This window comes from Ascaphus truei, chromosome 11, assembly GCF_040206685.1.
Source record: "Ascaphus truei isolate aAscTru1 chromosome 11, aAscTru1.hap1, whole genome shotgun sequence".
Classification (NCBI taxonomy): Eukaryota; Metazoa; Chordata; class Amphibia; order Anura; family Ascaphidae; genus Ascaphus; species Ascaphus truei.
The window spans coordinates 44,839,473-44,853,711 of record NC_134493.1 but is presented as its reverse complement, the minus strand read 5'-3'; the positions used below and the strand labels follow the sequence as shown (position 1 = coordinate 44,853,711).

The window sequence follows — 14,239 nt, the reverse complement described above, 5'->3', positions numbered from 1 at the left end:
TTTATAGGTATTTGTAAAGGGAACTAGATATGTCATTTTTATACACTAAAACTACATGCTCCAAATGATAAAACATTTATATTCCAATCCTTTCCCATTTTTCTGTTGCTGAGAAGTAAAAATGATATATGCGCCTATGGGTGTAATGGCTCTTTAGAGTACTTTTGTACAGAATTGACATCTCTCTGACAAGTTGCATTACCTATCAGCATTATATTTGCTCCTTGGAGACAGTTTTGGCTTCTTCTGGACAGATGAAGAGTCTTTTGAAGCTGAATCCATTAGTTAAGGAAAGCGACTGACAGCTTGTTACCACTGTACAAAGAAGAAATGTGCACGAACAACCCTAGAAGATGTGTTATACTTTGCAGCAGCTAACTCCTGTATAAGAAAAGTTTTAGAGCACCAAGCATTAAACACAGGGGGGGAAGTGGGGGCATCCACCAAATCGCAGTAACCATGATCATGCCAGCTATTGTAATGAATGTCTGTAGCCACTTAAACTGTGCAAAGAGGACAAAGTGACAATACATTTTTAATCTAAATAGAACCACTGACTTTCCCTGTCTTTTGCTGGCAGACTCACAGAGGTCTCCCAGGACACAGTCCAAAACCTTTCACACAACTTTTAGTTCCTCGAGCAAAAGTCCATAGGTGCATAGAGGGGAGAAAATAAATATATAGTGTAATATTGTTAAATATTAATATAATTAAAAAGAAGATAAGGACATCCACTCACATGTTAGTGTCTTGTTAGTACAGATCTCAACCGCATAAAAGTGGGTCTTCTCCTTTGCAAATGCCCCGTGGCATCTTTACTGCTGATATCAGACTCCACTCCTGTCTCAGATCTCAGCAGCATCCAAAAGTGAAAAAAGATATATACAGGCATACCCCACATTAACGTACGCAATGGGACCGGAGCATGTATGTAAAGCGAAACTGTACTTGAAGTGACGAACTACCTTTTCCCACTTATCGATGCATGTACTGTACTGCAATCGTTATATATGTGCATAACTGATGTAAATAACGCATGTGTAACAGGCTCTATAGTCTCGCCGCTTGCTCACAGCTTCGGTACATGTAGGGATCCGGTATTGCTGTTCAGGACGTGCTGACAGGCGCATGCTTGAGCTGCCGTTTGCCTATTGGGCGATATGTACTTACTCGCGAGTGTACTTAAAGTGAGTGTCCTTAAACCGGGGTATGCCTGTATAGTGCAACACAATTTATTTGACAGAATAAAGTGATACAAAGAATCACACTCACAATTTCAGCATGGTATACTCGTATCTATGCATAATGTGTTACAAGGTGTCGCCAAGGTAAAGTGCTGGTACAGAGGAGCTAAGCCGGCGTCCTCACGGTGTCCCGGCTGTTCCCTTCCTCCTTCTGTCTGACATTACAGTACCAGAAGTTGCATTCATGCATTCCAAAACTGGATACTGGCAGAACGATGCTCCTTCATCCGAGGTTGCACCTTACGCATTTCGCAGGAATAAATATTCTGCTTCAAGAACCCCCCTCTGTTCTGCTTCATGAAGCAGAACATTGATTCTGTGAAACGCGTAGGGTGGATCCTTTGCTGAAGGAGGATCGGTCTGTCAGCATCCAGTTTTGGAACGCACCAACACAGCTTCCGGTGACGTCAAATGGAAGGAAAAGGTTGGGACCCTTGAGGACGCCGGCTTAAATCGTTTCTACTAGCGCTTTACCTAAGCGACACCTCGTAAACCCATTATGCATAGATGCGAGTATACTATGCTGAAATTGTGAGTGCGATTCTTTGGATCACTTTATTTTGTCAAATAAATTGTTACACTATATTCACTTTTGGATGCTGCTGAGATCTGAGACAGGAGTGGAGTCTAACATCAGTAGTAAAGATGCCATGGAGAATTTGCCAAGGAGAAGATCCACTTTTAACCCTGTAAAGTATGTATTTGTATCTTTATTTATATACAGAAGCACCATTAATGTGCATAGCGCTTCACAGCAGTACTACACGTGACATAGTCACATAGATAACAAATAATACAAATAACACATAATGGGAAGAAGCGCTTCAGACATACAAATAACATTTAGGAAAAGGAGTTCCTGCCCTGAAGAGCTTACGATCTAATTTTTGAGAGCTGCACTAACAAGAAACTAATATGTGAGTGGATGTCCTTAACGTCTTTTTAATTACACAAATATTTATCAATATTACACTATACATTTCTTCTTTTCTCCCCTTTATGCGCCTACAGACTTTTGCTCGAGGAACTAAAGAAATCCAAACAAACTACCATAGAGGAATTTTGGTGGAAAATCATGCAGTACCTATGGTAGCCACATGAGCCCATATTAGTAACAATGTCACTTAATCGGTTTGCAATGCATTGCACAGCTCTGCTTCTTCACCTAGTCCAAAAAACCTACACATTTCTTTACTTTCCCCTCCCATCTACTTCAACCGTGATTGTAACAACCTTGGAATTGCAGATAGAAGGGATTTTCTTCCTCCAGGTAAGTATTTTAAGACCCACCTTAAGACACATTTGCTTAAAGAAGCATATGAACAGCACTGTGGATAATCCTGGACACATGATTCATAAAGCTTGGCCCCCTGCAGACGCACTTACTAGAATTCCCTCCTACTGTCTCTATACGTTCCCCTACCTACCAATTAGATTGTAAGTTCCTCGGAGCAGGGACTCCTCTTCCTTAATGTTACTTTTATGTCCGAAGCACTTATTCCCATGACCTGTTATTTATATTATTTGTTATTTATATGATTACAACATGTATTACTACTGTGATGCGCTATCTATATATATATGGCGCTATATAAATAAAGACATACAATACAAGTATGAACCCGTAACTAACCCCTATAATAGGCACTTTACATTGTATATTTGATTATATTAGGCTGCTGTGCCTTTTATTGCATACATTTTTGCTAAGTGTAACCTTTAAGTATGATCTTTGGCTTTCAATTGTGGAAATAACACATTCAGGATAGCATATTATACATTTATATTGTTTTTGACATTCATTTTACCTTGATAAATGACTGCGATATTGTTTAATAAAATGTAGAGTTCCAAACAAAGTTGGTGGATTAAACCTGCTCTCTGTGTTATGAAAAAGCTGGGAGCGTAAATCTCAGGAGCTCAAATGTTGTAAACAATATTACCCAAGGTACGTAGGTTTTTATGGGAAAGATTTTTGCTCGCGGCAGAGTTTACGCTTCTTCCAATTATCCCTCTAGCGGTAGATCAGCGAGAAATGTATTTGAAGCGGGAGATACCTATAAAAGTTTAATGCACTTTTCTGCCGGATTAATGTAATTTACCTCGGCAGAGAACATCACATTATGAAAGGTTTTAACTCTCGCTGGCAGAAGGACCTGCAATGCATGCAGTGACGCGGGGGTTTGGCATGCACTTATGGATGCACGCAAAAACAGAGCCATATCTACCATCTACTGGGAGCAGTGACACGGAGTGGTAACCTGGTTCAATTACCGGTGTCAGCGCCTTGTGACCTTGGGCAAATCACTTTATTTCCCTGTGCCTTAGGCACCAAAAACAGAATGCGAGCTCACCTGGGCGGGGACTGTGTCTGTAAAACCTCTATGTGCTATATTGTAACTGTGAAGCGCTTTGAGTCCTATTGGGAGAAAGGCGGTATATGAAATAAAGTTATTATTGCTGTATTTTATCCCTGCAATAAATACGTTAGCGGTAAAAGGATGCGGGGTGAAGCTCTGTGTCGGGGGGAAGTCTTCGCAGTACTTGCTCTGGCAGAGGGCATCTTCTGTGACAGTTCATTAAGTTTTAGGTCACGTGCTGCGAGCGAGTAGTTGTTTGCTATCGAGTTACTAGGACTGCGGTAAAAACGTTGTTCTTTGAAAGGAGCCGCCAGAGTCCATGATACACTTTGCATTAATGGGGGGTAGATGCTGTGCTTGAGGACTAGCTAAAAAGAAAGAAAACATGAACAATGTATTATTTGCATATTTTAGAACTTTCTTTGCCACTTTTGTTACTGATTAATAACCATATCTCACCCCGAGAGCATGGTATCTCCATCTTACCAATGGAAGCCCCTGCCTTGTAATGCAAAGGAGAAGATTGCACAATTTAACAGTGACCTATAGTCATTAAAACACAAAATGCGTCAAAGGGCGCTCCTACAAAATGGGCAGTGCTTTAATTAGCTCACTAAAAGCCAGTGGTCAACGGAAGCCTATTGTGAATTAGGATATACACATATGCAACTGTAGTGGGTGAATATAATACACTCTCCCTATAGTGAATCGCTTATATAAACAGCATACATATTCGTGATGGAAATAAAGCAAAAATAAGTATCAAATACACTGGTGATAAAAAATACTAGTGATATATAAAAAAAACGCTTGTGATAAAAAATTGTGTAATGCAGCTCAAAAACCCTACGACAAACGGTTCCAAGACTTCTTCCAAGGGCAAGCTTTCTGAAATGGGATGCAATTTTTAATCTCTGCTTGGACTAACCAATTGAAGTCCAAGCAGCTACCTTTGCTGAAGCAGGAATATCCCGAATACCTGGCCTGGTATATAATGTTATGATGGTAAATCGTCATATTCTTGTTACAGCGATGTTCTAAGAATTATGCGTGGGAAGTGACATGAGCAATATCAGCCAGCCGGCTGCTGCACAGAGCTCACCGTCAGGACGAGGGGTCCGACTTTGTTCACCTAAAATTTTATTTAATTAAAAAATATACTGTATTGGAAAATATTTGGTGACAGATGCACCCCTTCACTGCCAGAGAGACGCTGCAAATGCCTCTTTGGGGGTTGTTCAATAAACTGCCATAGTGCCAATGGGGGCGCTATCACGCAGAATCTGCCATTGACTTTGATAAGGGATCCCGTGCGGCAGTGCCCCGACCTGCACTATCGGAATCTAATAAATAACCACCACTTTAAGTAAGAATAATTATATCGGTTTCACCCATTCGGTTCTAGAGAGACTTGCAATTATGAAATACATATGTAAATATGCATTTTATACATCAGCGGTTCCCATCCCATTCCAACTGGTACCCAGCTGTCACCGTCCAGGTATACAAGAGGTAATCTCCTCTAAAATGGACCTGGAGTCAAATTCTTATTATAATGCACCTTGTTCCCCAAGCTTAAAGGAGCAACACGTAGCACTGTGCTATTTATTTTAGCAATTACAGGATTGATGCAGGGCGTCTGCGGTGCTGAACACTGTTAATTTCAGCTCCAGGAATCCCCTGCATCCAGAGATACTTACCTCCGTAGGGGGTGCCAGTATCTCTGTGGAGTGACACCTGCACCTGCATCACCACAGGTGGCCCAATCAGCTGATTGAGCCAGCTGTGCTGAAGCAGGGATATCCTAAAAACTTGACCTGATGGTGGCCCTTGAGGACTGGATTTGGCCACCCCATGCATAATTTATCCAACCCTCTCTGTTCCTCCTGACTATATGTGATGCTATTCTGAATCGGCTCTCTGTTTCACTCTGCCCGCATCTCTAACTTTGTAGCTTATATTTCTTCCTGAAGAGTTTTCTCATGTGCAGTGTCTATCTCCGATCATCTCTGACAGCAGCACTATTAAGCCCCTCAATGTCAGATACGCCTGCAATGCATTAATACTACAAATACATTTGAGCTTCTCTCCTAAGTATTGTTGTGCCAGCAAACAGTAGCCTTCCATCTTGGTTTACTAGGTAAATAACTGTCCCTTCAAACTCAATGAATAATTTAGTGTGGCACTTTTTGCTGCATTCGGAGCAGAGCTAGATTTGTGATCGAGTGCAAGTTTACAGCACACAAAGTCATTGGACCTGACTTCAACTTTTACTGGTGAAACTTGTTTGTTATATTCATGTGTGCAAAATATTTGTGGTGCATTTCAGGGTCTACTCACAGTAAATAAAAATACCACTTGTGGTGCATTTGCATGCCTCAGACAGGTCTGTAATCCTGCCTTTCCCCATTATCACTTAGCAAACAGTGCTTCAACTGCAGCCAGGGATTCTGGGTAATGACATGCAAATGAGCACACCTTGTCACCTTTTGCTTGAAATCCATTTTAACATGGAACCCTATATGCTTATGCCTGCCGCATTACACAGCTTTTCAGCACAGCATGGGTTACGGACGTGCACAGCCAGTGACCCTACTCACAGACAGCTGTTTCAACCTTTATTTGCTAATAGCCATTCAAGTGAATAAAGTATATGCCAAGAACATTGCTATTGAGTTCTACTGGGTGCTGTTTCTAACGCATTATGCTCCTGTAAAGTACAGTAGCTAGAACTTAGTAATGGGCAGTTAGCAGCTTAAACGCAATGTCATTAAGTTATAACAAAGTCAGTCTGTGCCATAGAAACCAGTTATCCACTTAAGCAAAGTTTGAAGAGCAAAGACTAGCTGCGGCAATGACAATAAAAATGAATATTTTATATAAGTCAGCATTAAATATGTAGTACTGGCAGTGCATTGCTACCAGTATTTGTTATATTAGAAGGCAAACGTGTTCTTTGGACAAAGTGAATAATGACAAGTGAATAACTAATTAAAGCTCAGGGGTTATGCAACAAAACCCAAACAGTGTATCACATCAGCATCAGCACCTTTAAAGTCCCACAATGGTCAGCAGAACATTTGGACTGATTCGTCCATCTCTAAGCGTAAGGTCTTTAGGACAAGAATCTGTGACCTTGTTTCACAATGGTACAACTTCTAGAAATATTATCAAAAGCACGGAAGAAAAAAAAGCTGATAGCTATGTTGCTACAATTCAGGGGTGAGCAAGGGCCGCAAACAGGTCAGGTATTCAGGATATCCCTGCTTCAGCACAGGTGGGTCAATCAATGGCTCATTCAAAGACTGACCCACTGATTGACCCACCTGTGCTGAAGCAGGAACATTCTGAAAGCCTGGCCTGTTGGTGGCTCTTGAGGACTGGAGTTGCCCACTCCTGTGCTATGTGGTACTTGGATTACAACCAGACTACTGTTGCATGGTCCATGTAAAAGTAGTTTCAAGTTAAGTCCATTTGGGTCTGTGGGTTGAGGCTGAAAGCGGACAAACCACTATTTCAACCCATGGCACGGTTTAAAGGCATGACTAATGTTAATAGTATCCATCACTGATAGTGAACACATAAGACTTGCTTGAAGAGCTTACCATCTAATTTTTGGTGACCAAAGTGCAGAGAGATAAAGTGACACCACAAGCTAAGAATGATTTGAATAAATGCCCACTTCAGATAGTTTATTTATCTTAATGCTACTCCCATTCCCAATATGCTTTTAATAAGCTGCTAATAGTTTGTTTGCTATCAGGAATAATCATCCGTGAGAATTGATACTGGAATATATTAGACAACAGTTTTTTTTTGTATCTTCCATAACGTACCTGATACAATTCTGATGGCTCTTTTGCAGATTCTGTAGGCAAAGGGGGTAAACTGGGTAATCCTTTGGAATGGCTCATATTGTGTATTGAGTCCTCCTTGGACTAAAGGAGAGAAAAAGATTAAGCAGAAGAGAACCTGATCGTTTCATTGTTACAATGCAATGGCAATGGCAAAAGGCACTTTCAATAGAAGTATCCAAATCCGTATAGGTTACTGTGCCCATGAAAAGGTAAAATCAGGCAAAGCAAAACATACATTTTCCCAAAAAAACATTACCATATTACACAACAGGTCGGTTTGGCACTACAGTAAGTATGAATGCATCTTGTATGACTCAGAAATTGTTTGGCATTTTACAAAAGCTTTTAAAACCATTAGTGAAAACAGTCATGTTATAAAAAAAAATGTCACCCTCCACTTTCATAAACAAACATGCTGCACTGTAAAGTGATACACTGCAGCAATGGGACGTTTTATAGCCCAAGCTACAGTACTTCCAATCCATTTGAAGTATGTAATTATGTGTCCCAACACACACACTGGTTAGCCAAGTTGATTCTTAGTGTTTCTTATACTCACAATAGCTGTATTTTAATACCATGGTAGTATTTCCTCTATAAGTATTTAGAGCAGTTGATAGGACATTGTGGAAGGATATTGAAAGTCAATAGCTATAATTAGTATATGGTTTTATCAAGATTCAGACATTTGGAAGTGTGCATTTCGAAACATGCTTGCTTTATATTGACACTAATTCAATTTATTGCAGTGGTGCCAATGGCGTGAAATGCAACGCTTTCCTTTCTCTGTCATATGGCTCTTTAAACAATTACTGAAGATAGATACATTGTGTCTATTGTCTGGCCGTTCAATAACAAGTAATACGTAACTACAACAAAGTCTTGTTTAATCAGCATACCTAGCACACTGGACACACAGCACACGAACCCTGTGAAAAATCAGCTAAAGGGCCATAATAAATCATAATGAAAAGAGCAGTTCCCTTGGCTTGTTTTTGATTTGGGCTTGAGAAGCAGGCGGACCCCAGGGCAGAAACACACTAATTTTTATCCCTTGGGACCCCTTCCTTCCAACCCAGAAAAGGGGGAGCAGGGCATGGACTGCTGCATTAAAGCGGCAAGTCAAGCCTTTTTTTTTTTTTTTACATTGGATTGAAGCAGGGGGTCTCCGGAACTGAACCCCATTAATTTCAGCTCCGAGAACCCCCTACTTCCAGAGATACGCACCTCTGTAAGGGGTGCCGGTAGCAGCTCCGCTCGGCTAGCAGGGTTGATATCTTGGTAGAGTTTAAAAGTTGATGCGCCCTGCGGGCCAATAGGAAGCCGTGACATCATCAGGTTCGGCTTCCTATTGGCCAGCGCAACACGGGAGCTTTAAACTTTAAAACCCAGCTAGCCCAGCCGAAGCGGCTACCGGCCACCGGCCCTTACTACAGAAGTATCTCTGGAAGCAGGGCATCCCGGGGAGCTGCAGATGGTAATAATTCCACTGTAGGTGAATGTTTAGTAGGTTGTTAGTAGAGATGTGCAAAATGTTTGCTAAAGTGTGCAAAATGTTTGCTAAAGTGTGCAAAATGTTTGCTAAAGTTTGAAAACCGTTGCAATTTGCCCTTATTTTCACTAAACATTTAGCGAAAATCTGCTAAGTTCTCAAAACAATGACCCAAATGAAGGTCCCGCGACCCTTTATGCACGGCCAATGTCGCAAAATTCTAACACAAGGCAACACAAATTGGCAAACGAGCAAGCAATTTAAACTTTAGGGGAAAAGTTTGTGAAAACGCAAAATTTCAGGAAAAAAACCGCAACATATTTTGAGAAGCCCCTCGGAAGTGATCCGCACACCTCTAGTTGCGAGGCAGAAATATGTTGCAGAAACGCACACAAGTAAACAACTATTTATGTAGTGGGTGAAACCTTTTTGTATGGGGACATTTTTATTCGTATTATTTCAACCTCATCCTCTACGGAACTATGTATCACTGCTGTTGACTCCTATGGAAACTTGTATGGTATGCTGTATTGTATTGTAACGCAATTTTATTGTGTTATCAGCAGGAGATGTGAAGTCTGCTACATTTGTGAATAAATGATTTGCAAAGCATCACCAACAATAATAATAATAATAATAAAAATATATGAACAACGTGTCTATCCTTAGCTCAGATTCTGCACAGGCCAAACACATGATTTTTTAAGTAAACATTATTAGTTTGAAGCTATTTGCGTTAGTGACGTTTCCAGCATAGATAATGACTACACTTAAGAGATAATATTTAGGAGGAGGAAGACGATCTGTTACCATGACAACTATATCCCAGCCTGGGGGTTTCATAATTGGCGATCAGCATGCATTGTGGTTTTAATTAGGTATTATTTAAAATGGCAGCTTGTCTGTTACCTTGAACATTCAATCCTTCCAACAACAAAAAAAAAAGCGAGAACACAACAAAGAAGCAAAATACAATAAAGTACATTTGAGTTTATTTCCGCCTTATTTAGTGAGCAATAGTATTATTATTATTATTATTATCAATAATCAAAATAATTTTTCCCTAAGTAGTTTACACTGTTTTTCTACTATACAATGTCTATTTATTATGTTTATTATTTTTCTTATAAAAAACAACTGAAATATATCAAGTACTACAGCATAAAAGACTGGACAAGGTATTACATAAAATAAATACGTGTGAAAGTGTTTTTGTGCATTGACACAAAGAAATACAAAATAATTCTATTCGCGTTTAATTCCCAATTTGCCTTGATGCGTATACCCAAATTACCGCCCTGTCTGAAGAGCATAGGCCCGGATTCACTAAACGCTGATACGCGGCACCTCCATGGGATGGATCCCAGGTTTCCTGCCATTGAATTGAATGGCAGTTAACCCTTTTACTGCCCTTGTGACATCCCCTGTACAGCATCAGGGCTGCCACGCCAGGAGCCTTTATAATGTACAAGGAACGTTGCACTATTTCTGCTGGTCTCAAACGCAATAGGAATAAAGTTGCCCCTTCCACTTCCATTCATGTCACTGGGAGCCGTTTGCCACTACGGTATCAGTACTTGTGAGCCTCCGTATATCAGTACTTGTGAGCCTCCGTATATCAGTACTTGTGAGCCTCCGTATATCAGTACGTGTGAGCCTCCGTATATCAGTACTTGTGAGCCTCCGTATATCAGTACTTGTGAGCCTCCGTATATCAGTACTTGTGAGCCTCCGTATATCAGTACTTGTGAGCCTCCGTATATCAGTACTTGTGAGCCTCCGTATATCAGTACTTGTGAGCCTCCGTATATCAGTACTTGTGAGCCTCCGTATATCAGTACTTGTGAGCCTCCGTATATCAGTACTTGTGAGCCTCCGTATATCAGTACTTGTGAGCCTCCGTATATCAGTACTTGTGAGCCTCCGTATATCAGTACTTGTGAGCCTCCGTATATCAGTACTTGTGAGCCTCCGTATATCAGTACTTGTGAGCCTCCATATATCAGGACTTGTGAGCCTCCGTATATCAGTACTTGTGAGCCTCCGTATATCAGTACTTGTGAGCCTCCGTATATCTGTACGTGTGAGCCTCCGTATATCAGTACTTGTGAGCCTCCATATATCAGTATTTGTGAGCCTCCGTATATCAGTACGTGTGAGCCTCCGTATATCAGTACTTGTGAGCCTCCGTATATCAGTACTTGTGAGCCTCCGTATATCAGTACATGTGAGCCTCCGTATATCAGTACTTGTGAGCCTCCGTATATCAGTACTTGTGAGCCTCCGTATATCAGTACGTGTGAGCCTCCGTATATCAGTACGTGTGAGCCTCCGTATATCAGTACTTGTGAGCCTCCGTATATCAGTACTTGTGAGCCTCCGTATATCAGTACTTGTGAGCCTCCGTATATCAGTACTTGTGAGCCTCCGTATATCAGTACTTGTGAGCCTCCGTATATCAGTACTTGTGAGCCTCCGTATATCTGTACGTGTGAGCCTCCGTATATCAGTACTTGTGAGCCTCCGTATATCAGTACTTGTGAGCCTCCGTATATCAGTACTTGTGAGCCTCCGTATATCAGTACTTGTGAGCCTCCGTATATCAGTACTTGTGAGCCTCCGTATATCAGTACTTGTGAGCCTCCGTATATCTGTACGTGTGAGCCTCCGTATATCAGTACTTGTGAGCCTCCGTATATCAGTACGTGTGAGCCTCCGTATATCAGTACGTGTGAGCCTCCGTATATCAGTACTTGTGAGCCTGCGTATATCAGTACTTGTGAGCCTGCGTATATCAGTACTTGTGAGCCTCCGTATATCAGTACTTGTGAGCCTCCGTATATCAGTACTTGTGAGCCTCCGTATATCAGTACTTGTGAGCCTCCGTATATCAGTACTTGTGAGCCTCCGTATATCAGTACTTGTGAGCCTCCGTATATCAGTACTTGTGAGCCTCCGTATATCAGTACTTGTGAGCCTCCGTATATCAGTACTTGTGAGCCTCCGTATATCAGTACTTGTGAGCCTCCGTATATCAGTACTTGTGAGCCTCCGTATATCAGTACTTGTGAGCCTCCGTATATCAGTACGTGTGAGCCTCCGTATATCTGTACGTGTGAGCCTCCGTATATCAGTACTTGTGAGCCTCCGTATATCTGTACTTGTGAGCCTCCGTATATCTGTACTTGTGAGCCTCCGTATATCTGTACTTGTGAGCCTCCGTATATCAGTACTTGTGAGCCTCCGTATATCAGTACTTGTGAGCCTCCGTATATCAGTACTTGTGAGCCTCCGTATATCAGTACTTGTGAGCCTCCGTATATCAGTACTTGTGAGCCTCCGTATATCAGTACTTGTGAGCCTCCGTATATCAGTACTTGTGAGCCTCCGTATATCAGTACTTGTGAGCCTCCGTATATCAGTACTTGTGAGCCTCCGTATATCAGTACGTGTGAGCCTCCGTATATCAGTACTTGTGAGCCTCCGTATATCAGTACTTGTGAGCCTCCGTATATCAGTACTTGTGAGCCTCCGTATATCAGTACTTGTGAGCCTCCGTATATCAGTACTTGTGAGCCTCCGTATATCAGTACTTGTGAGCCTCCGTATATCAGTACTTGTGAGCCTCCGTATATCAGTACTTGTGAGCCTCCGTATATCAGTACTTGTGAGCCTCCGTATATCAGTACTTGTGAGCCTCCGTATATCAGTACTTGTGAGCCTCCGTATATCAGTACTTGTGAGCCTCCGTATATCAGTACTTGTGAGCCTCCGTATATCAGTACTTGTGAGCCTCCGTATATCAGTACTTGTGAGCCTCCGTATATCAGTACTTGTGAGCCTCCGTATATCAGTACTTGTGAGCCTCCGTATATCAGTACTTGTGAGCCTCCATATATCAGTACTTGTGAGCCTCCATATATCAGTACTTGTGAGCCTCCATATATCAGGACTTGTGAGCCTCCGTATATCAGGACTTGTGAGCCTCCGTATATCAGTACTTGTGAGCCTCCGTATATCAGTACTTGTGAGCCTCCGTATATCTGTACGTGTGAGCCTCCATATATCAGTACTTGTGAGCCTCCATATATCAGTATTTGTGAGCCTCCGTATATCAGTACGTGTGAGCCTCCATATATCAGTACTTGTGAGCCTCCGTATATCAGTACTTGTGAGCCTCCGTATATCAGTACATGTGAGCCTCCGTATATCAGTACTTGTGAGCCTCCGTATATCAGTACTTGTGAGCCTCCGTATATCAGTACTTGTGAGCCTCCGTATATCAGTACGTGTGAGCCTCCGTATATCAGTACTTGTGAGCCTCCGTATATCAGTACTTGTGAGCCTCCGTATATCAGTACTTGTGAGCCTCCGTATATCAGTACTTGTGAGCCTCCGTATATCAGTACTTGTGAGCCTCCGTATATCAGTACTTGTGAGCCTCCGTATATCTGTACGTGTGAGCCTCCGTATATCAGTACTTGTGAGCCTCCGTATATCAGTACTTGTGAGCCTCCGTATATCAGTACTTGTGAGCCTCCGTATATCAGTACTTGTGAGCCTCCGTATATCAGTACTTGTGAGCCTCCGTATATCAGTACTTGTGAGCCTCCGTATATCTGTACGTGTGAGCCTCCATATATCAGTACTTGTGAGCCTCCGTATATCAGTACTTGTGAGCCTCCGTATATCAGTACGTGTGAGCCTCCGTATATCAGTACTTGTGAGCCTGCGTATATCAGTACTTGTGAGCCTGCGTATATCAGTACTTGTGAGCCTCCGTATATCAGTACATGTGAGCCTCCGTATATCAGTACTTGTGAGCCTCCGTATATCAGTACTTGTGAGCCTCCGTATATCAGTACTTGTGAGCCTCCGTATATCAGTACTTGTGAGCCTCCGTATATCAGTACTTGTGAGCCTCCGTATATCAGTACTTGTGAGCCTCCGTATATCAGTACTTGTGAGCCTCCGTATATCAGTACTTGTGAGCCTCCGTATATCAGTACTTGTGAGCCTCCGTATATCAGTACTTGTGAGCCTCCGTATATCAGTACTTGTGAGCCTCCGTATATCAGTACTTGTGAGCCTCCGTATATCAGTACTTGTGAGCCTCCGTATATCAGTACTTGTGAGCCTCCGTATATCAGTACTTGTGAGCCTCCGTATATCAGTACTTGTGAGCCTCCGTATATCAGTACTTGTGAGCCTCCGTATATCAGTACGTGTGAGCCTCCGTATATCTGTACGTGTGAGCCTCCGTATATCAGTACTTGTGAGCCTCCG

General features: G+C 42.0%; 1 protein-coding gene across 1 annotated transcript in view; it reads right to left on the bottom strand.

Moving 5' to 3' along the window:
• The window catches only part of DNAH3 (dynein axonemal heavy chain 3), a 180,034-nt gene that overhangs the window by 147,738 nt on the left and 18,057 nt on the right, over positions 1 to 14,239 (bottom strand). The window contains exons 2-4 of the mRNA XM_075565993.1: positions 7,441 to 7,542; positions 3,750 to 3,972; positions 203 to 272 (exon numbers count right to left, since the gene is read on the bottom strand). Of these exons, the coding sequence (XP_075422108.1) occupies positions 203 to 272; positions 3,750 to 3,972; positions 7,441 to 7,542 (395 nt within the window). The remainder of the gene's footprint in view (positions 1 to 202; positions 273 to 3,749; positions 3,973 to 7,440; positions 7,543 to 14,239) is intronic.